The sequence below is a fragment of the Galendromus occidentalis genome, unplaced genomic scaffold (genome assembly GCF_000255335.2).
Source record: "Galendromus occidentalis unplaced genomic scaffold, Mocc_1.1 scf7180000076932, whole genome shotgun sequence".
Taxonomy (NCBI): Eukaryota; Metazoa; Arthropoda; class Arachnida; order Mesostigmata; family Phytoseiidae; genus Galendromus; species Galendromus occidentalis.
The window spans coordinates 139,106-161,853 of NW_003804921.1; the positions used below are offsets into that span (position 1 = coordinate 139,106).

Consider the following 22,748-nt stretch of genomic DNA (forward strand, 5'->3'; position numbering starts at 1 on the left):
AGTCAATGGAGAGCTTCGAGCCTCCATAGACTTCTGTGGGAGGCAGACCACCGAGTCCTTGACTCCAGCGGGTCCGTAGGAAGCTCCATGAGCCCATGGCTCGAAAAATTCTCAAGTACCACATGGCGGTCGGAAGTTTATGACTGATGAGGGTCAGACCACGAGGTATCTTGGTATGTAGGTATACCATAACATCGCGATTATTTTACATTATTTTACATATCAATATAAAGCCGACGAAGTCTTCCAGCCGTGCCTGGGACGTTCAAACAAGCGCCACCACGGTGCCGTGAGGGACCGCGTCGGCGTGGAGCCGTAAAACGACAAGATATCTACGTTCGGACGTGGTTCGTGATGGATCGAGCGATCGGCTCAGTACCCTGGCCATTCAAACTTCGGCGCCTCTGCCGGCAGCAGAAGCGGTTTGTTTGGAGGACGGATGTCGTCGTATATACCCACCAGGTCGATTGGCCTAGGCACACGGAAGCCTTTAGTAGAGTGACAGTATTCCGCAGAGTAGTGCACTAGTAAACAGCGCAAGAGCTCATCTTTTCCGTTCCGACTCAATCGAATCTTCGAGAACTTGACATTTCTCATTCCGAGCGGTAAGAAGGACTGCACCATCCAGTGTAATCTGCCGCAGTGTATCACAGCGGGAGAGTGAGATACTTGAGGGGTTTCCTACGAGTCGGGTATCGCGTAATTCTTACGAGGAGGTTCGGGAGGCTGCCTAAGATCGCTCTGATCCTCAACTCTGGAGAAGCGCTCTCCGTGGAGTCCCACAGTCGCCTGCTTTTTGGCGTGACGGGGCCGGAAATAACTTTTGATCAGAACGTCGAAGTTGTCGGAGCATCGAGAACTCTCTCGAACACTATTGCTTTCCAAGAGATAGAATTTACGTCGGAATGAGAATGCAAGCTGTCGATTCCGTGTTTTCAGACATGCCAATGGGTGCGCGGAAAACGCCGTTTAGCGGCAAAAAAAAGAAGGAACAGTTAAAGGTCAGCATCCGATTTTGATTTTATTCAGAGCTATAATGAGAGAAAGAAGAATGATGAGTGACAGAACATCTTCTGATCGGGGGTAGGAGCATCGACTCCTGTAGACTCCTAAGAAGGGAATTTTTAAAATTCACAGGCGAAGCGCGACCGGAAGGCTCCAACTCAAAGTACCTCGAAGGACGATCCGCGCTCCTGTGGAGACACTCGCCACTCGAAGTCTTCTTCTGCTCTCAGCAGCTCAAAGGTCCCTTTGAGACCTAACACGGGTGGCAAGGAGTCGAATTCCAGAAAGCAAAGGTGAATAGGTCACAACGTCCAGCGATTCCCTCGGGATAATTTCATCACATCGGTTTACCTTCCGATGGAGAGGTTTTGACATGGATTCTCTTCAGATACGCCCTGCTCTTTCAACAAATGACGCCAGATGAAATTCAGGAATTAAAACAGAGGTGCCGAGAGGTTTTCACTTACAAAGGATCGGTAAGATACTCATATAGAGATCGCCGCTGTTAGCAGTGATGACAGCTATTACTGGCATATCTATCTTCGTTCAAGCCGTTGAGGTCTTCCTCATGAGCTCAGCTCACTAAGAGATCCGTTCTTCAGCAAGCGTTGTACTTCACTCCTGGCGATGTGCCGAACCTGCCCCTGCCGAAGAGGCCGCTCTGGGATCAGACGTGGACGAAGAAGCAGCTCGAAGAAGCCGAAGCCAAATACTTCCGTGTGTTCGTTGATCAGGTTCGTCACCGATCAATATTCGGAGAGTTCGAACTGAGACAGATGTCAGGAGGAGCTTCTCGACCACAACGATCAAGTTCATGTGTGAATGGATGAAAATTTTAGTGTCGATATTTCTTTTCCAACAGCTACTGAAGGATTATCCGAAAATATCTTTCTTCGAGATGAATCTCGAAACATGGCGTCAACTGTGGCGGGTTCTGGAGAAGAGTGAAATTCTCTTGTTGATCGCGGATATTCGGTGAGGAATGATTCGGACCGATATCGTGGAATTCGAAAGACATTCCGGATTCGCTGACAGCTTGCTGCGAACTAACCTCCCGGCTCGCCACCGTGCGTTTCCAGATACCCAATAATTCACGTTCCTATTTCTCTCATCGAGCATATACGAGATTTGGGGAAGCATCTCGTGATCGTTCTCAACAAGGTGAATTTTTTCCCCTCGAAGAGCAACGAACGTGGGAAGACGGAGGATTTTCTTATTTGTATCATTCGAGTTATACGATCTTCCAAACGTAGTCGGGTCGTGTTCATACTATATTTACATTGGACGTGTCTCATTCAAGATTGATCTAGTCCCACCTGAGGTGACCGCTCATTGGGTCCAATACCTTGAAGCACAACATCCTGGTATCAGATGCGTCCCCTTCGCCAGCTACGCGGGATGCAAAGCCTTGAGTGAGTTCTGCCTTCAGTTCTGTATTTCGGTCTTGATTCACGGATTTAGGATCCATCGGGAACTGTCTGGATCGTCAATGGTGAGGGATTTCATTCGATTCATTCGATTTTTCATTTCAGATCGTGGACGTCGAGGGAAGTTGCACTCTCCCGTCGACTCCTGCCTCGCTCTGTACTCTGCGATCAGAGACATTGTCTCGGAGACGAAAATCGAGGTTCGTCCCTCGTATTGTTCAGGCTCACATCTTCCCCAACCAAATGCGAGAAGTTTAATGAATGAAAAAAAATTAAAATTCCATATGAATCTACTCCAGGTGGATTTGTCATCGTGGCAGCGGAAGATTCTCGAAGATGGCCTCCCCGGAGATGAGGACGAAATTCTTCAGGTACGTCCGCCCCGCTATCAACCAAGCCTCCAGGGGACTCAAGTCTTCTGCACGGAGCAGTAATCGAAGTATCCTTCCTGTCGTCTGCAGATAGGGACCGTAGACGAAAACGGGGAACCCACCCGACCCTCAGCTAAATTCCTGACGGTCGGTATGGTGGGCCATCCCAATGTTGGAAAGAGCTCAGTACTCAATGCTCTCATAGGAAAGAAGGTATGGAACGTCTAACAAGGCAATCAGGGATCCCGCGCTCTTCTTGTGCCAATTATTGATTATTTAATTCGCTCTTTCAGGTTGTTTCTGTGTCGAGAACGCCTGGGCACACGAAATATTTCCAAACCTATTTCCTCACACAAACGCTGCGACTTTGCGACTCACCTGGTATCGTATTCCCCACAATGCATCCCAGAGAGCTGCAGGTTTGCCGAGTCTTTGCATTCAGCGATACATTTTGTGAACGAGTCACGATTCTGAACAAGCTGAGGCATATTCTTTATTTTCTTCCGTCTCCCGCATCAGAATTGAGAATAGACCATTCTTCCCATTCAGGTTATATCTGGGAGTTTCCCCATATCGCAGCTCAGAGTGCCATTGACAGTAGTTCAGTATGTTGCGGAGCGCGTCCCCGTAGAGAGAATACTGAAGTGAGTTTTTCTGTTTTTCATCTAAAATACAGCGTTCGATCCCGATCACTTCCTACGCGGGAGCAGTTTACTTAATCGTCCCTATTTTCTCGTTGATCGCGCACAGTTTGGAGAAACTTGAAACCACAGTGTCGGAGTGGTCAGCCAACGAAATCTGTCAATCGTTCGCGGAACAACGGGGCTACATGACGGCTATGGCCGGCCGTCCGGACGTCAACAGGTATTTAGGAAATGGCTGCCTCGAGGAGCATCGCAGACGCCATAAGAAGCTCTCGTCGGCTATCCTATTCCGTAGGAGCTCAGACGTTGAGAGAGTAGAATCTCGTGCAGTGCTTATGGGACCTGAGAGTCGATGTTAACCGAGCTTCGCTTTTCAGAGCTGCAAACCAAATTCTGAGAATGGCTCTGGACGGACGAACAATTTGTGTTTCCTTCAAACCGCCCAGAGATGAGGAGCTTGTGATAGATCCGGTGCTCCTCGCGAAGATCACCAAGGTATAGCTCTCCTTCGTAAAGCCTTTCTGAATATAAATGCGGACTCAATCGGGTGATACTGACGAATTGCTCCGATCCTCCCCTTAGCTACGCGGTGAAAAAATCGCGGAGGAAGAAGCTGCCGAATCTTCCTTCTCGTCCGATGAAGGCGAGGACGATGAAGATGCCGACGATGATGAAGACCAGGACGATGGCTCCGACGATCTGGGAAACAAGAAAACTGCGAAGAAAACTGTTGCGAAAGTGACGAACAAATTCGCCACGCTTATGACCGGGAGTACCGATGAGGAGTCCAGTGAAGACGAGGATTAGGACCAGCGTTGATGAAAGCAAGCGGACATGAGGGCGCCAGAGCACAGCCGCTCGTGGAACTCCGCGGGAGGATACCGGATCTTCAGGGAATCCAGGGGGTTTCGCTCGCGTCGTAGCACAAGCCTCTCTCGCAGACGGATCTTGACGTGCTTATTCCCTATCAATTAGGTCGCCGTCGGGACCGGAATCCTTCCCCTTCCCCCAAGTGTTCCCGTTTCGAAGTTGTGGACCCGGGGGCAATATCCCGAAAGCAGCTGTTGTAGAGTCCGAGGCGATAAAAGACAGGGAATAAATGTGTTACTGCCTGTTTCTGATACGAGACTTGCCCGTCATTTCATTTGACCCACCGCCGCGCCTGCGCCACTATTCCCGAGGACGGCGGCTCAGAATACGTCGGAAACTAACGGTTCTGCAGAAAGTTCTAGTCGACGCTGCTACGAGAAGCTGCTGGAGTTTGAAGGGGCGATGTCACCATCAGTATCGTGGTCGGGGGGAAAGGCTTGATGATCGGGCGAAAATCGATGAAGCAATGAGCGGGGAAGGGAGCCAACAGCGCTATTCGAGACCAATATAGCAAGTTCACTGAAGTATTCAGGTAACATAAAATATTCGTCTTCCGTGAATCCGTGCTGGTTGAAGGTGATGGATGAGATGAGCCACGCGGTCTGCTCCGGAAAACGAGGGCATTTTCCCGGTCATCGGAACAAGATTTTCTGACTGGCGCAGCGAGGATCGTCCGCGAACTCTTTCATTTCGCCACGCCCCCACTCCCCAATAAACGGCGTCGAGGCTTCGATGTATTCCCAGATGTGGATACTGTGGAGGAGGAGTCGAATGGTAGCGTGGCGGCTCTCCGCAGAGCCGTCCCAGATCGGTTGTCCTCGAAGAGGCCTCCAACAAGTGCAGAGCGAGTCCGACGACAAGGCCCCTGGGGTGCTTTCTCTTTGTGCACGGGGCATTGTTGTCCCCTAGCTGCGCAGATGAGAAGCTGAGTGCAAGGTTCGGCGACAAAGCGGGGATTTCTATCGAGATTCACATCTTATATTAGATGAAGAAAAACCTCGCCCCGGACCGTGACGATCGAAGACTTTGCCTTCGGCTTGAACGCCTAGCCACTAATTCAGCGAGCAGAGGGGAGTGACACGATGAGAAAAATAAAAGCACGAACTCTTTCGACACCCACTCAAAGAATCGATAGATATTTTTCGGTCTCTGCGATCGTGACCTAAGAGGGCGGCAGCTGCGGTCGAGCGCCTGGAGGTTGCTCCTTTCATTCAGAAGAGATTTTTCTGCCCTTGATGGTGACTCTCCCGCATCTAGATGATGTCAGGTCTCAGTCACTGGGTGTGATGGTATTGATCAAGCCGTTTCGATGTCGCGAATGTCCGAGCGGAACAAGAACGACGAGGGATTTCATTCGGAAAGTGCGATCCTCATACCTCGCCACCCCGCTGCGAGGGTACGGCTCTTGTTTGTCCCTCGAAAACTCTGTTCCCTCCGTAATCATCGGCTGATCGGTAGTGATCAGCTGATCAGGAATCGTCCCTCCTGCCTACTGAGCTGTCGTGAATCGACGACGAATCTGGAGGATAATGAGGAGCTCGACCCTCCCGCGCCGCGTACCCAGAAGTGATCCCAGAAGGGTTTTTCCCTCACAGGGAAACTGGCTGCTGTAGGGAAACGGGTCGGTTCAGGATCGGAAAATTTTCATTCGATCCCCACGCATTGTACTTCCGCCCAAATCTTCTTGAGGAAGAAAACGCTCCGGTCATCTATGCGTCGAGGATGGAAAAAAAGAGCACAAAACGAGCTCAGATCTCCCGGTGTCTACAAAGCTCTCGAGCGGGTTCCTGTTGTCGCCAGAGGACGGCTCGCCGTAATCACCAGTACTCGCCCCGCATCCTTAAGCTCCTACTGCCCCTCGTGATGAACGTATCCCGAGTATCCGCGGGATGATCCATCGTTCGTTTGTGCGCCTCACGCTCGAGGAAAGCACAAAACTTCATTCTTGAGCTCGTCGTCTTGATGGTTTAGTTGAACATAATTAAGTTTAAATTTTTTGAATTTAAAAAAAAAAAAATTCAACGTGAAGTTCCTGCAAGTAGGGGAATCTCGGCTTCGGAGACGGAGACTGCCCCCCGATAGAGCATCGCGAAGTAGACCTCAGCTCCGCGACGATAGACTGTGAGTCCATCGAAAGGTGAGAGAAGCTTTTGGTGCAGCATTTCTTCCCCGTATAATCCCCGACTCCCCTTTGCTTGTGTGAGGTTTTTGCGACTTGTTGCTCGCATTCGTCCGATCAAAGCGGTCACCGATATCCGGCTCTTGAGAGATTCCGATTTTCCCGCTTGTGTCGTGAGAGTCCGAAGGAAGCTCTGGACGAATGTTGCGTCTTGTCCAACGCAAACTGTGAGCCGCCGCAGAGGTCACCGCGATTGATCGGTCGGGAGCAGCCCTCGAAGGTGATGAAATAACCGTTTCGGCCGGCCTTCCTCGCAGTCGCATATACATACAACATAGGACCTAACCACTGATAGAAGTAGCAGCGGCGAACCTTCTCTCCATCACGAGAGAACGACAGCGCAGCAGCGAGCGAGCGAGCCAGCCGGCTAGCCAGCTCACTCACAACATTGAATAGACACACGGCCAGTCGCGAGCATTAGTCCTCCCCGGACCTCGGTGAGTATCGGACGCCTCTCAAGTTTCAACTTCGCTCACCACGGGAGCTATCGGCTCACTGACATGGCTCTATTCGGGATCATCGATCATTTTAGATCCAACAAACCACGAGAAAGTCACCGATAACAAGCTACGATGTCAATCACGTCGAGCTCCATTCCGATCCGACGTCTGGTTACGGATCCCAGCCAACTGCCATCTGACTATTCTCGAACGCCGGGAGGCACCTTGTTCAGCACAACTCCGGGAGGTACGTTGTGGAATCATGGCTGCGATATTCTTCTGGCGGCGAAGTTGAAGGAAAAACATGGAATAGAGTTCGTGGTGAGCTCCTGCGCGCTACTGCGCCGATCCCTGGCTGGTGACCGTTTTTATTGCGTCTTGGTGATCTGCCCATGCTTTCGTCGTTCCCGGCCTCTTTCTGTGACGCTCTGAACGAGGAGCGCTCGAATCCTTCGGCCGGCTCTCTGAGATCGGGACCGGGACCTTTCCCCGATCCGGTTCCCGGGACTTGCTCCCGGTCGGAAGTTCCGGAAGAGAGTGGAAGAGTTCAAGAGTCAGGGAATGCTCCGGGCTAGAACAAGTGCGCAGCTGACCACGACTCGCGTCGCCCGTTGGCAACTGCGCGGTTGGGCCGAGGCGGCTCGCTCTGGAGCGGGGCTCGTGTTTTGCAAACGAAAAGTTTAAGTGCGTCGTCCCTCCTGCTGCCGGTGTTGTCGTCTTCGTCGCCGATCTCCGGTGGTCGCCGCCGCGCCGCCGCCGCTGGACAGCAAACCGAGCGCAGCCAGGCTGGCAGCCGGACGGAGCAGCAGCCTCACACCCTGACTCCGTACCTGCCTGCCGCCTGAATATCGAGCGCCTGCTGCTGGTAAGCGGCAGCCGGCAATTTCCTTGCCGCCGCCGCCACCGCCGTTGTTGCTGCGTAGAAAGCCGGCGACGACGTGTGTGCCGTAGTGGTCGACATCATCGCCGCTCCGCGCACTGTTCCGCTTCTCGGTGCCGTCGACGGCATGTGCGACGCTGCTGCTTCGGCGCAGCGCGAGAACGGCTTTAAAGATTTGCGAGATATCGGAAAAGACGAAGATCATTTATTGCGATATTCTCTATTGGCCAGCGATTCTGCGTCGTTTGCCTTTCTACTACCACATTTGGCAGATTTTCCTCGCGAATCGATAAGAGTTTCTCCGACGCGGCTTGAGCGAGAAATTCTGTATAATTGCGTGGATCTCCAGGGGACTATTCGCTCGCGGATTCTAAACGATGGTCTACGTATTAACCGAGGAAGTAGTCCTCATCGGAAAAACACTAATCTTCCATCAATTCAAACCGCGTCCGTTGCCGGGGATGCGACACCGACGATTATTATTATAATAACCGCCGTACGGGATCCTACCCTGGAGCTCAGGATCGGACCCCAAGTCTCTGTGTGCGAATCTATTGCTTTTTGACATGAGGATTGACTGCCACAGCCGGCGTGGCGGATGGCGGTACAGCCGCTCTTGTCGTTGGTGTTGCATGACTCATTTATAGAGAAGCCGTAATGTCATTGTCATGACTTACATATAATGCGTCGCTCTGAGTTTCTCTACCATCGACGCAGAGAGCTGAAACAAGCGAGTAATCGCAAGCTTCTGGACGGAATCGTCCCTGACTTTCACTTGGAGAAAGCCTCGCTCGCCCGTCATTGGCGATAGGAGTTCTTCTGCTCCCTACCATAAAATAATGATAAATTCATTCGAGACGGAATGAAGGAGTTCGCTTGAAAGGATCGATTTCCGACCAAAATCGATCGGGGAAGGCTTCTTTCTAGCGCCGAGCGCGGCACCAGACGACTGTCGCGTCGCCTCGGAACAAACGGCCTGAGTGAAAGCTCTCAGGAAAATTCCCGCTATTTTCGAGCGCCGTCGCCTTCAGAATGTAGATTTCTCGCGGCTCGACGACGTTGGTCTGCTCTATGCGTGCGACTTGGTTTTTTGACACCAACGATCTGCTTGTTGTAAAGGGTGTCCGCTACTCTCGAACGGGACGTCGAGAGTTCAGCGAGTAGGGCCTGCATCGCGTTTGACGAATGATCTCTCGAAAGCGGAGACTCTTAGCGACGGCTGCGTGATTCAACTTCGGCGGGAATATCAACAAAGGGACTGACGGGTCTTTGAACTGGATGGAAGCATAATAATTCGATCATCCTCGCCAGCGTCGACACTTATTGTTGGTCATCGCGATGAAGGTTTTAGAGTGACGGGAATCCTATGGGCGCGTTTTCTGGTTTCGGAAGTGTTCTCGACAGCTTTTTCGAGACGTTGAAGGACGGAGTTTCTCGCTCATACATACCCACGTAGAGCCTCAGAGGAGCAAGCTAGGCCGGGGGCCGATTTTTCCCGTGATCGGTCAACTGAAGCCCCCGCGCAAGCTCTCGGATGGACAAGGCGCTTCATCGAAACGAGAATCGACCAGCAGCTCTGGAATCTTGCGCTCACCGGAAGATTTTCTTCCTTCTTTCAGGAACTCGAATCGTTTATGATAGGACATTTCTGTTGTCACTTCAACAGTCACCACTATCCCAAACACCACCGTCATTGCCAACGATCCCAGGTTGCACAGTGCCAAAGGTGAGCGATAGATAGGCGTTTAGTTTAAGAGAATGATGGTGGATCTCCTAGCTGATGTTTTCGGTCAGCATGGAGCCAGCGATTCGGGCGTCTATTCCCACCGCGATTTGTTCCCATTACAACCCTCTGGACAAGGATCGTTCGGAATTACGACGTCCCTGCCGATACTGGCGGCTCCCACAGATTATTCTGGGTACAAGTCATTTGATCCTTTCTCTGCACGTTCATGATATCGTTGTCGAGAGATATAGGATTACAGGCTTACTCGATCCTGATTCGATTTCGTACTATCACCGCTCTTTTACTTCCGCAAGTCAAGGGATCTTTTTCGTCTCTTCATCCCGTGAACTCTGTTTGCTCGCGGTAGATAACCACGATGAGCGTGTGGTCGACACGAAAGAATGCGCTGACAACCATGCTTTTTTTTCTGTCAGGGATCTCTATCGGTCTCGCCGAAAAAAGAATTTCATGTGCCTCAAGCGGTGGATCGTCGCAGCAGTAAGACAGGTGAGACAGCAAACCACGATGAACAGAGCTCAAGCTATTATACGGCTCAAATCTCTCGTGAGCTTCCAGGTCAGACCCCAGGAAGCAGGAATAGGACATTCGCATATTCATGATGTTCGAATTCGTTGCAGGTGCCGACGACGAGCAGTTCGCCATAGATATCTAGTCACTCGGTCTACTTCTGGAGTCCAATTTCCCAACAAGGAAGAAGAGGCACGAATGCCGAGGAAAGAGGGGAAAGCAATCATTATCAAAGCTCGCGGACTTCCAATCATCTACAATATCTTCCCGTCGGCCAGATGTACTTTCGAATCGTTGAGCGATTTTTATCGAAGTAGGCGAGACCCCCGGATGCTCCCGAGGACTCCAATGTAGAGGAGATCGGAACATCCGGAAGAATCCCTTTATACACACAATATTCTTCCAATTTCGACAAAGACAGTTACTTTATTCCGAACAACGAAACGTAAACCCGCCGCCAGCAACATTCTTCTGTCTTCAAGCGCATCCGAGAGCTTCGATTGACCTTCGAGCTTCTCGGACTCTTGTCTCATGGCAGAGGCCCCAAGAAATTACTCGAAACCACTCATCGGGTTCTCGATATATGATGAGTGGTACTAACGCTCCTTCACTAGAGTTCGTCCGGAACAGCTTTCGGAAGATTCGCGCAGAATCACTCGGAAGCTGATTCCACGATTGTTTTACGGAAAATGCTTGCCTGAACCTTTAGGACGGCACAAATGATGAGGGAGCGTCAACAATCAGGACTTCTGCGGATCTGATATGAGATCCATAAGAGTATAAACATATATTAACCAACTGCCGAATGTTTCCAAAGGGACGAAGGACCGAACAGACGAGAAAATTCGAAGCAGGAGCGAAAATACGATTTTTGAATGTAAATAAAATGTTGAATTTACATGTTTCACACCGCGCTTCTTCCTTAGGAGACTGGCAGGGTGCCCCATATACTGTAGATATAGAGAATCGGAGTGCAGTCCCCGGTTAACGACAGGGTTTCGAAGGAGACATGAGATTGCTGGGCAGTCTCCATTGAAGGGTCACTTTTGAGGAACAGAATTTCGGTGCTTACCAGAGTCGCAGAGATTGCGGAGCTCCTCTCGCGGCTTGTATGCATAAGTGATTTTCTAGCATGATCGCGGTTTTTGTTCGGTGAAGTCATAATTGAGAGGACCGGACTCAATAGATGAGCAGTCTCCGATAGATGGACAGTCCCTGAGTTCTAGGCGGATTCCGGACTGTCGAAAAATTTGAGCGCGCAAGTCTTCTACCAGATCATATACGGCGAGCTGTATTGTTGATGAGGAGAGCGTATGCTCCCACGGGTGGACCATTCGTGGAACTTTCGGAACTGGACGAGCCTACTGCGATGGCGAGGCTCGTTCCAATGTCCAAATACGCGGACTGGCATCGAGATCCCCGCATCAAAGATGTCACATTGTCCAAGCGGAAAAGAGGATGAAAGTTTGTTGCTTCCCGTTGTGTTCGTTCATATTCACCCGTTCGCAGGATCTCGGCTCAGCGACCTCCGAACTCAAGGAAAATGCGGAGCTAGTTTCGTTCTTCATTTCCCCAAGAGCGAAAGAATATCGTAGAACTCTCTGATGCCTTGCAAACAGGCACATCGATCGATGTTCTCCCGAAGAAGTCGATCATCGGCTGTCTAGTGAAGTCCAGAAGCGACATTAAAGAGAGGAGAGTTGTCGATGAAACCGCCTCACTGACCTTACGGACCTCGGAGCTCCTGAGGTCGGTCAACGACCAGTTATTGTGGTCGATCCCTCAAGCGAGAACAAACTCGATCAATCTGATCAGAATCCCCGTCTACCATCGAATATCCGACTGTACAGGAATTTCATCGGCGATATTCAGGACACACTATCCCGAGATAGAATCGGTCGAGCGATTTTGATGTTAATTGTCACGAAAATAGCCCCATTCCGTCATTTCTGGCGTCAAGAACCGGCCCAGTCGGCGTGGGGCTTCTCAGAAGAAAGCACATTTTGAACGTGTGGGGCTCAGTCCAAAACGGCCCGTAAATTCGAGAGTTTGGGATTCACTTAGTTGCCCGCAGCCGCATCGAAAGCTCGATATGTGTCATAACTCATTACCAGGTATGCTCTTATCCAGGGCTTCCGATCCTGCCTGAGGGGCGGCCCCCGGGCTTCTTGGGAACTTGGCGGACATCCCCCCTATGGCTCGTCAACGGCAGAGAAGGGAAACTCAGTGAATGTCGGAGCCTCCGACGCAATAGGAGACCTGAGGCACGACTGAATGACCAGGATTCGAAAGATAGCCTTCGCGAAGCTATCTGTAGAACACTTCTGTGTTCTGGATTAGTCCGCATGCCTCCGCATTCTCGCGAGATGTAGCTCTACATGGATAAAGTGGTGTGCTCGAGCCCGAAACCATAGGGTTCCCCCTTCCATGGTCCTCGATGGATGTCCAGACACACGTTCAGGGACCGATCGGCGAGAGACCGACATGGGAAAGCCCTCTGATATCCCAACGGAAACGATTTAAAATCGAGCACGCCTGGGCTCCATACTCCCCCTTTACGGGGGAATCCTCTAAATCCGGTCGCTCAGAAGAGACGTGGTGTTGTCGATATGCGACTCGCCGATCAAATGTTTCTCGGATCGACCTTGAGCTCCCGAGAGACCCGTCACGTTCCGAGAGCAGCAAAATATACTGGTGCCCGAGGAATGTGGTGGTTGAGCGTACTGGCCGCGAAGCCACGAACCTGTTTCTGGAATGTCCGGATGAGCTTCCGTCGGTTCTCGGTGCGCGCGAGACTAGAGGTCTCGAGATTGCGATTCGCTCGCCGAACCTGTGGGGGAGTCGCCCCGCGTCGGCTCTTTCGGCGCGTCTGGTCTGTGTTACGCGGTCTTTCTGCCATCGGAACTTCCGGTGGAGCACAGAGAAGACACGTGACACTTCCAACCTCGAGCCTCTTAGTGACAAGCTCAGACGAGAGCCGCGAGCAAATTCAAGCAAATACATAGGATCAATCGGAAACCTTGCTATTCGTCATGTTGCCGAGGCATCTGAGGTTTCATGCGGTTTGACGAATCGATTTCGAAGTTGAGATCAAAGACTAGGATCTTTGCGGTCGACTCACAATGAGCGACGGCCGCAGTCCTGCTGGTCGGCTGTTGCCAGGTTCAAACTCGTGCTCTCTGGGATCAGACTGCACTCGCCCCTTGTAAATGTCTACGTGACGTCCATGACCATGAGAATCAGCATGTGCATTTGTTCCGCGGTCGTCGCTACGGATATATCCCCGATTCCCTAGGACGACTCCATCAATCAGCATCTGAGCCAGAATGGCGTTCGAATTATGCTCATCATACATGACGCAAGAGTTCCGATGATTCTCACGCGTGTTTGGAGCAGGAGGACTTCCCGCGAGATTTTTCTTGCTCTTGCAGGATGAAGGGATTATCGTGCTGCATGAGAGCCGGCTCCTCGCCAGAACCTCCTTGCAGTCCTTCGACGACAGAAATGCTGTGATACTCAGTAGAACTCGTTGCGAGCCCTCTGTTCCCACTTCATTTGTTTCCTAATGATCTCTCTTTTCAACGATAGCCGACGTATATTTTTTGAGGGGAAAAGCGGCCGAGGTCACCGAATATCTCGGCGAGCTGCCGAGAAGATCAATCGAATCCACCTCTTTCAAAGATCGCGGTAGACACGGGAACTCTCCTCCGCGGAAAACGACCGGAGTTGCCGGGAATCGTGTTTTTCGACATCCCCATGATCTCTTCTTAGCCTCACCGATCAGGGCCTAGATGCGCTTTTCTCTAGTTCTTTGTCGGCCGGCGGACGGATGGTCTTGGGTTAAGAGAAATCCGGGCGCTGCGTCGGATCCTTACGTAGTCATCGAATATCATGGACAGCCCCTAACGAGCCGGGCTAGCGGAGGCGAAAACGCTGGAATCTGCTATTTTTCTCCGATCCTGACCAAGAAAAGCTCCAAGATTCGCGGGTGAAAGAAAGTCCGATATCGGACAGGTTTTATTCCACATTCTGTGAGGATTGTACTGATGTTCCGAAAGGGTCGGGTTTTCATCTCACGGGCAGATTTTTTTTCTATCCTAATGCCCCCGCGGCTGGGTGTCCTGATCGCAGCTCCATGGATCTTCCAAAGGTCGAGTGACGAACTCATTTGCAATCAGAGTACAAGAGACGTCGCCCACCAGCGGAGCAGGACCCGTCCCCCTGATTGGTGTCGTCGAAAACAATAAGATTCTCCTCAAATGGTACTTCTTCGGGAGAGGCCAAAATTTTCGAGCGCAGAGCAGCTTGGTTGAGAAGATCCTCGCGCGATGAATTCGGATGTTCCCGAGACCAACTCGAGTCTCGAAGCCTTCCCGGATCGCTCTTCGAAAGTTCGGCAGAAAACCCATCCGATATATGCTCGAAATTGATGTATTGATCGATGACGTCAGTAATGAACTCAAAGCTTCGAATGCGCTCGATCGTTCCCTCATAGCTTCGCAAGCAACGGAGGATGTCCTCGCGAACGCCGAGATCCGAGGCGTGGAACCCATTCAGTAGTCTCATCATGAGCACTGTCTGGTATCGAAACAAGTTGATGAGGTCTTCGAAAATGTGACTGAAGGCGAAGGATACGATCGGATCGCAGAAATCGCTCTTCGATGCTTTGGCAAATTGTAGGAGGGTGCTCAATTGACATTGGACCGACTTTATCGTTCGGAGAGCTTCGTCCATGCGCAAACTCGTTGCATCTACTGAAGATTCCTGCAGAAAATCACAAGAGAAATCGAGAGAGAGGTCGCGTTTCGAACGTAGCCGCCCGTTGAGGTACTCCATGTAATTGTCAATAAAGACTCCCATCGTGCATTGTTCCGGGAGACGCATCTTCGGATTGCGGGTGAAGGTGCAGCCAGATAAGCCCAGATATCGCGCGAAATCTTCACTCCCGAAGCACATCAGGTGATGGACGAAGACCAAAGCCTTGAGCACAACGACACAGTCTGAATGTCCGGTCCTCGTCTTCAGGGCATTGGCGATCCGGAACAGGGGCACATTGAAGCTTTTCGTGCAGGACACCAAAAAAGCCAAGTTCTTCGCTTTCGGGATGACGCATTTTCGCCCGGTCATTTTGACGATTGTCTCGATCGCCCTCCTCGACGACGGGGGGCTTCGGGCGTTGATAGACATCTTGAGTAGATTCTTGACGTGTTCCATTGTCTCGGAAAGTTTCGAGAGGAGTGTACCGCTTCTGAGCCGCAATTCCTTATAACGGGGTTCCTGTGAGAGGTTTCTCGCCCGTTGCTAACCTTCTCCGATCTTGCGGCGCCATGAGAGAGTATCGAGGAAGGAAGGAGAGAGAGTGCGACGTCTGAGTGGAGTCCACCGGAACTGGTGATGTCGCGAGCTAATTCCGCTTGTTCCGGATACTTCTCGAGCTTCCTTGCGTTTCACTTCATCTGAGACAGAGAAGAGCGAACGGTTCGCGGTGTTACCGTTCGCTTCCAAGGCTTATGTTTCGCATTTAAGTATAGGTACCTAGATTGATTGCGAACTCGCTAAAAACTACCGAACGTGGTCTGAGCCTATGGATAAGGAAATCGAGCCCTGACCACCTCCTCGGAGGAAAAAGCCACGTGGGCCAGGAATGAGTTTCTCCCGAGCGAGTCATGCCTTCCCCGGATGGAACGGCATCTCGAGGATCAAGTACTCTGGCGGAGCGATTCGCTCGAATTCCCATCCACGATGCGAACATCGAGGGCTAAACTTTTCCCAAATGCACACAATTCCGACGTAACTAGCATGCATGAGCCACGCTCCATTGCCTCCCGTGCGGTGAAGCGTCAAAGTTTCCAGTATCTGATCCGGAGGGTGCTCCGAAAAAGGCGGGAATGACATAGTAGTGAGTGAATCCCCATCATGACTATCAAAAGTACTGGAGGTAAGCTAAGCTGTGCTTATTACCGAGATTTCATGCACATGATGGAATCGCATGCGAGGACATTCTCTTACAGATCATGGAACCTCGGGGGACAGTGATCGAATTCACGAACCTCTGGCCACCGAAGAACCGAAGCAAGCCATATATTCGCGATCTCGTCATAGGGCTGACGGCTTACCTCGGCCTCCGACAGAGATATCTGGCTCGATCATGCATTTGATCGAGGCCGAAAGTAGTGATCAAATCGCCTCTTCTCCGCAGTCCTGGGTCTAAAGACTCTTTTCAAGCATCCGTAGCGATGAGAAAGACTTCCGACGCAGAGTGAGGGGACGTCCCCATGATCGACTGATCGAATGACCGGGCTGGAATGGGTTCGGAGCTGTTCGCAACGGGTTCTCGGGATAGGTGTCGGTGTAAACCGAATCATCGTCCCGCATGAAGATCCCGTTATGAGTTCTCATAACTCATCTGTTGCTGAACCATCCTGCTGAGTTTGTCATACGCGGACCCCACTTCGCGGGAACTTCGGCGTATGCGAATTCGCTCAACCGCGCCGTCATTCGGGAGGATCATCGAGCTCGGAGAGTGCTGGTCTGATTAGACCCCTAGGTTGCCATGCGCTCATTTTTGGAAGAATCGCGTCCACATAGATGAAAACGAATTGTACGAACAGCTTCACTGAAAGGAGGCTTTCTCGCGGAGAGCCGCAATCCGTCCTTCGAGCTGAAATCCGTTCAGGAATTATCCTCCAATCCCAAAAGCCGACGTGAGTTTGCGTCACTGCGCGTGTTTCAATACCATTTCTGTTGATTTTTCTTTCTTGTCCTCGTCTATCGAAGTTTTTCTCTGGAGAGTGTCATTTCGCGGCTCTCCCGGATCTAGGGGTGCTATTCGAGGACGGCAGGGGTCCCTCCCGGCGGTCAAGCTGTCGAGCATTCGGCGTCGAGACTGACTCGTTTCAGACCAGGCCCCATATCGGCATCATCACTCCGGGGTCGTGCGATTGGGGCGCGGTCTGTCTCAACGCATCCCCGGATGGGAATTCCAATGAACAGAGAGACCGACTCATTAAGTAGTTTCCATTAGCGACAACCGCCGTTGCATCAATCTAAGTGAGGCGGATCCGCAGAAATCTATTGACCCGCGCGTTGTTCCCGTCCGCGGATGGATTTGAATAATGAGCTCGGTGAATCCTGATAGCCATTTCAGTCGGCGTAGATTCCACCACGCTCCGGGATTGAGACAAAATTAGACCCAAATCACGAGGAGCGCGAGGTATTCCCCCGCAGCTGATATGGTACGGCCTCGGATGACAGAGAGCCAAAAACCACAGATGTCTCGTCTGATCACAAGTGACGCCAGATGTCACCTGTGCTCAGCTTGTGACAGAGAAATGTGATCCTCTCGCTAACTCTTCATCTTCAAATGTCTGGCCTTGCTAACGGAATCCCTGATATCGGCTAGTTTGTTCATTTCCACCATGAAATCGAGAGAGAAGCACGGTACAGGAGATGCAGAAGTTCCTCCTCGTGGTAGAATCCTCCGAGGAGCTCAGGGCGCTTCCTGCTTTCCTCCGAATGCTATCGAATCCGGAAGCACGAATCCTATTTCTCGGACCTATTCTATCGAACAAAGTTCCGAGTAGGTGTTGAGCATTGGGCTAATCTTCAGTTCCAGCCGCGCTGAAAGAATCGTCACGTGAATCGGAGCTCCAGTGTTCGATGGGGCCCACGTGCTGCACAAGGCCGGGATATCGGAATTCCAATCTCTGCCATGTGGGCCGGATAGGGATCATCTCGCAGACTCCAGTGAGGCAATTTCGTAGAACAAGTCGCTTTTTATTTGTATTCATTGCACAATTCTCCTCTACTCCATTCAAAGATGCTCGTCAAGCTCGCTCCAGTCTCAGGCAGACAATGCTCTCTATATATTGCTGGAAACTATTCGATGAAAAACAAAACCAGATAACAAAGATATCCGGCGATATACTGTCAACGCTACCCCTGGACTCGCAGTTGTGCTAAAGTAGCTCACTATGGGTCGCAAGACATACAAAACCGAATCATAATAAACGCTCTCGACCGTCAGGCCTCGCAGCTGTATGCTGACTCGTTTCGAGCGAGAGGGCTCAGAGCCGAGTTTCGCGGAGATCCATTCATATGTACATTGACTCAATAATCGTAGCATCGGAGCAGAATCTCGACTGAGGTTCGTTTTCAACTTCCGAAGCCTATACATATCGCTTTTGAGTGAGTCCTTCTTCAGAGAAACCTCTGCAGAAACAGTTTACGAGCGAGAGATGGACTCTGCCGAATGATTGCTCTTCTGTGGAAGCATTCCGCCTCACTCACTGGCTCTCAGAATCGACAGGACAAATGAGAATTATTATAACAAAGAGGTCAGCCGATGCGTCAGGGTACAGCTTGGCACTGCCATCGAACTGGCTTTGCACTGTGCGATCTTCGATGCTAGAGCTCCTCCCTATTTTCGAACCTAAAGTATGAAGTCCCCGAAATCGACGGCGTCCACGTGTTCTTTCGTCTTGAACGATGGATAGAGACCACGTTGCTTGGTTCTTCTGTTGATGCCTTTAGAATAACCGTCCCAATGGTTGCCGGCAATGCCGATAATGTCCCCTTTCTTAAATGCAATTTCTCCCCCAGAGTCCGGTTGAAGGTTATCCGCTATAGCTTCCTCGTCGTGGTCTTTCTGACCTCCGAAATAGAAGATATCGTCCAAACTTTGGCACCTGTAACGATTTGCAGAGAAGTCATTCTAAAGTCATGAGGAAACGTGACTGCACCTTGATCAACTGAAAGGGAGGCTGAGGAAGCTCACCTCTGCGACGCATCTGGATACCTTAGTTGCATGAGCTCGAATGCCACGCGACACACCTGTGCGAACAGTTGTGATTTTATTCTAGGCGCTGTACCAGCACATCAAGCACAAATTAGAGGGATTACCTTTTTCTGCATTTTTTCTTTCTGTACGGCTCGACTTTGATTGCAGTATATTAATTTTTCCCTAGTTCGCGAATCGACAGATTCCTTCCGAGGTATGAGTCCGAAAGAGAAGACGCAATTCGACCAGCTGCGGGAACTAACCTGAGATGACAAAGTGCACACCAAATAGTCACTCTGGGCCAGCATGTGGATGTCGGCGATGACACCGCGGAGAGACTCGACCGAATACCTGGAAGAATCAGGCTCCGTCGTCGTCATTATCCGGCGAAACTCGTATTCTCGTAAATGGTAGCACGGCTCGCGAGCTAGGTCAGGGGAAGAAATTCATTCAGGAGGACTCCTTTCCGATCACTCACCGGCTCTTTAACGCCGCGCTCTTTGCGATGTCTTGGTCCCCTGAAAACTCATAATCCGGGAAGAGTTTAGCCGCATCTTTCAGAACGGAGGCGTCATCTGAAGCGATGTAGACTCGCCGCTTGTCCAAAGGGCCGTGTATTGCTTCGTATCTGGCAATAGGGTAAAAATTCGTGAGGAATCGTCAGAAACCAGCCGCGACCACATAGGTCAGATCTGTATCCTGAGACTCACTTATCGAAATACTCCGCAACCCAAGACATGTATTCGTCAATGCCGTGATAATCGGCCTCCGTCCCGATTTTGTCCGTGCGGCGCACATGGATGCCCGCATAGGGACCCTTGATCCCATGATGATCTCGAACCTTGAAAGGGAAAAAAGTGTGAAAATACCGGTGAATCGAGGGTGATCCGGCACCTCGTTCCTGAGAGTTTTTTTCTTCTTTCGATCCCTCGTCTCATTGTAAGAACAATTGCACCAGTGCGTCTCGGTTCTCCGACGGAGAGTCCCTACCTCTTTGAGGAAATCGGACGTTCCTCTCTGGGGTCTCTGAAGGAATCCTACGATTTGCGATATCCACCAAAGCGCAGGGTTCGCGTGTAGTTGACTGAGCCGCGGCACTAAGGCTTTAGGAACTGCCAACGGCAAGCAGTCCGGTTTCTGGATTAGGCCGTCGATGATGGGCATCTCGAGGTTGACCACCTGGAACTCCGGCGGATTTCGTCAGTATGGGAGGATCTTTCAAAGAAGCAATGTTTTCCCGAGAGCTTCACGGAGGAAGATCCAATTGAGATCCACTTCGACGGCGGGTCGTAGCCCCTGGGGAAACATGAGCTGTACAGGACATCGATGCTCTCGCTCTACCTGGTCGGTCATCGACTCACCTCGTCCCCCGAAGCAGGGTACTTGGACCTACTCCCGCCTGTTTCCGCTATGCAGGAGTTGCTGACTGGCTGAAAAATGTCTTCATATCCTCTAGGATTGTAGCGCCAGCCTTTCGATTGAAGAATCAGAGTTCGCTTCATGGAGATGGCCATTATCATGCAGTAGGTGGCATGATGCAACTGACAACCGTATCCACAGCCTTTGTTGAGGTTGCAGAAAAGCTTCTTGGCCGAGGAGCAGTCCGCTGGATTTTGTAGGACTCGAATTCTGCAGAACGAGATCTGGTTTATCAGACGCCTTCTTTGGACTCGGATCTTCATCGCGTCTCCTTTCCCCCAGCAGGTCTGAGACGCTACAGCCCTCCTTGAACGGATACCGTCCGAAGAGACGTACTGAATACCGTTCAGTTGGAATCCACATTCAGATTCGAGATCGGATCTCCATTTTTGAGCGTTCAGAACCTGACCGTTTTTCGGAGACCGTCCGTGCTTTACAGTCATCCGATTCCAATCGAACATAACCCCAGGGGATTTCCCCACCCCTGCACGTATTCGTCACGAAGTATCCGTTCTTCGAGAGGTCTTCCTTTATCAGTGAAGGAGCACCCTGCTGCCCTGAATCGCCCCTCTTCAGAAATCTCCACGGCATACTATGGGGCTCCAACCAACATGAGATTTTACGTCCAAGGATTCCGGATACATTCTTAGCCTCCCATTTTTTTAAAATAATTTTTGCTCCTCCCCGATATCCGCATTCAAAGTATTCCACTCTGAGCTCTCATTTCTCAGATTTCTCTGATTCTGTGCTCATAGACACCGAAGAACGATTCTCTTATCTGATGAATCGCTCATATGCGGCAGTGCAGAATGAATGGAATTTGGACCGGTTGGCCTATCTCACCAAAACAGGAGCAGATCTCACTCACCTGTCTAGAACGATTCTCTGAAGATCCTCAGCTTCTTGCTTCCTCCACATCTCATAGCCGTCCCGTCGAGTCATCTTATCTAAATTCACCAGTGCGGACAGTTGTCGCTCGTAAATTCCTTGACGCAGTCTTTTGAACACGTCACGATCCGCACCCTTGGCTTCCTTGAGTAGTTTGTCGAGTTGCGCCCTCGCGAAGAACCATAACTCTCTCACGTCGTTCTCTGCAGCCCTCCTGTGCACCTCGTAGTCCGTTGGCGGGGCGATCCTCAGCTCCTGCTGAGGGATCGGCTTCCCTCCATTCAGAGCTTGAATCACTAATCTCAACTCAGTGTTTTGTCGCTTGAGATCTTCCAGCTCGTCGAGTGCTCGGTTGACTCTGGAATCAATACCGAACCGGTCGGGATAGAGTTTTCCTCGATTGCGAGACCTCATCGACATTACTCTGTGTTGCAGCTTGTTCCCAAATCACACTCGGTGCTTCGGACGCTGGGGGCGCGGGAGCTCTTCCAGAAAGGGAGCCTCGGTCGAGTAACTCACCTCGCAGTGATCTGATCCTCCGAAATTCCGGGCCGCAGGAACGAGCCGCTCATTAGGATAACAACTAAGAGCCACACCACTAACGATATGATAACCAGGCGGGTCAGAGGCGGCGGCATAGTCGTGAATTGCATTAGACATCCACGTCGAATCTGTCAAGGGAATCGAACGAGCCATGGTCAAGGAATACATCCGAAAAAAACGGAGTGAATTCCACTCGCTCAGAGGCTCGGTACTCACATTTGCCCGTTTTTTTTTTCCCTACAGAGTAGAAAAGCCACGTAGGCTCCGTCTGCGCGGCGGTCACCGATCACTGTCACATCACACCGCCGACACCTCCACAAGTAGTATGGTGCACCTTGCCTGGATCGGTCGCGGCTGATTTTAGAACAAAGTATCCGAGCGGAGCGCGGTGAAATCTATCTAGGCCAGCTCTTACTGGCGCAGCACCCGACGAGCTCATTGGAATAAACGAACCGCGAGCGTATTCACCATTCACAAATTCTTCAAACGGGTAGTTTCAACTCAGGAGAGGCTACGGATTCGCAAAAACATCACATTCGTCGCAGATGTCTACGGTCCGTGAATGCTTGTTTTGGAAAAGCTCAAGTAGTGTGCTGACAGCGAATATTCGACTCCTGCTCTCTTGACAAGAACTGACTAACCTCCTCTCTTACTGTGTTCATGAATGAGATACCACAACCACATCACTATTATTCAATCCTCCTCGCTCATACTGATTATTGCAAGTATCAGGAGACCTGAGAGTGCATCTGACAAATGCATGCTCTGGGGAATCCGTTCCTACAGAGGAGAATTTTTCATTCCGGAAACTTTTTGTCTGCTGTTCCGGTCGGGTTCATCCCTTCGCCCGGTGGCTCTCGCCTGCAGCCTCATTTCGCGTACCGAGTTCCGCGTTTCAGCTAAAGCCTCGGAACCCTTCCGTCTGATACCACCGTACACATGAAACTGATCATTCGCTCAAGAGCCATCAGAACTCCGTCTCGTCCACGCGTAGTCGGAGCATTCAGTCGACATGATCGTGGACGGCTGCAGTCGTCCAAATGCCTACT

The 22,748-nt window shown here is 51.1% G+C and overlaps 4 protein-coding genes across 4 annotated transcripts; 2 read left to right on the plus strand and 2 right to left on the minus strand.

Annotated features, from left to right (window-relative positions):
* The first annotated feature begins 490 nt into the window (after positions 1–490).
* Ns4 (Nucleostemin 4) lies at positions 491–4,443 on the plus strand. Its single transcript, XM_029110627.1, has 16 exons — positions 491–605; positions 940–1,001; positions 1,138–1,298; positions 1,394–1,481; positions 1,608–1,743; positions 1,845–1,980; positions 2,085–2,166; positions 2,306–2,417; positions 2,538–2,632; positions 2,732–2,803; positions 2,894–3,016; positions 3,097–3,222; positions 3,353–3,447; positions 3,554–3,667; positions 3,825–3,942; positions 4,030–4,443. Exons 2-16 carry the CDS (start codon positions 942–944, stop codon positions 4,252–4,254), a joined length of 1,743 nt encoding a protein of 580 aa, XP_028966460.1. The 5' UTR covers positions 491–605; positions 940–941; the 3' UTR covers positions 4,255–4,443.
* A 2,409-nt stretch (positions 4,444–6,852) lies between these two features.
* Positions 6,853–10,980, plus strand: Thor (eukaryotic translation initiation factor 4E binding protein thor). Its single transcript, XM_003740350.1, has 5 exons — positions 6,853–6,933; positions 7,029–7,183; positions 9,436–9,542; positions 9,977–10,049; positions 10,181–10,980. The coding sequence occupies exons 2-5, from the start codon at positions 7,069–7,071 to the stop codon at positions 10,213–10,215; spliced, it is 330 nt and encodes a 109-aa protein (XP_003740398.1). The 5' UTR covers positions 6,853–6,933; positions 7,029–7,068; the 3' UTR covers positions 10,216–10,980.
* Positions 10,981–14,234: 3,254 nt separating this feature from the next.
* Positions 14,235–15,284, minus strand: LOC100903736 (phosphatidylinositol-binding clathrin assembly protein LAP-like). Its single transcript, XM_003740351.2, has one exon. It carries the CDS (start codon positions 15,282–15,284, stop codon positions 14,235–14,237), a length of 1,050 nt encoding a protein of 349 aa, XP_003740399.2.
* A 2,549-nt stretch (positions 15,285–17,833) lies between these two features.
* On the minus strand, positions 17,834–22,259 carry LOC100906923 (alpha-(1,6)-fucosyltransferase). Its single transcript, XM_003740372.3, has 10 exons — positions 21,916–22,259; positions 21,676–21,827; positions 21,137–21,514; positions 20,211–20,478; positions 19,840–20,028; positions 19,560–19,690; positions 19,328–19,477; positions 19,113–19,200; positions 18,847–18,902; positions 17,834–18,757 (listed from the first exon to the last, which is right to left on the minus strand). The coding sequence occupies exons 2-10, from the start codon at positions 21,807–21,809 to the stop codon at positions 18,502–18,504; spliced, it is 1,650 nt and encodes a 549-aa protein (XP_003740420.2). The 5' UTR covers positions 21,810–21,827; positions 21,916–22,259; the 3' UTR covers positions 17,834–18,501.
* Positions 22,260–22,748: the final 489 nt, after the last annotated feature.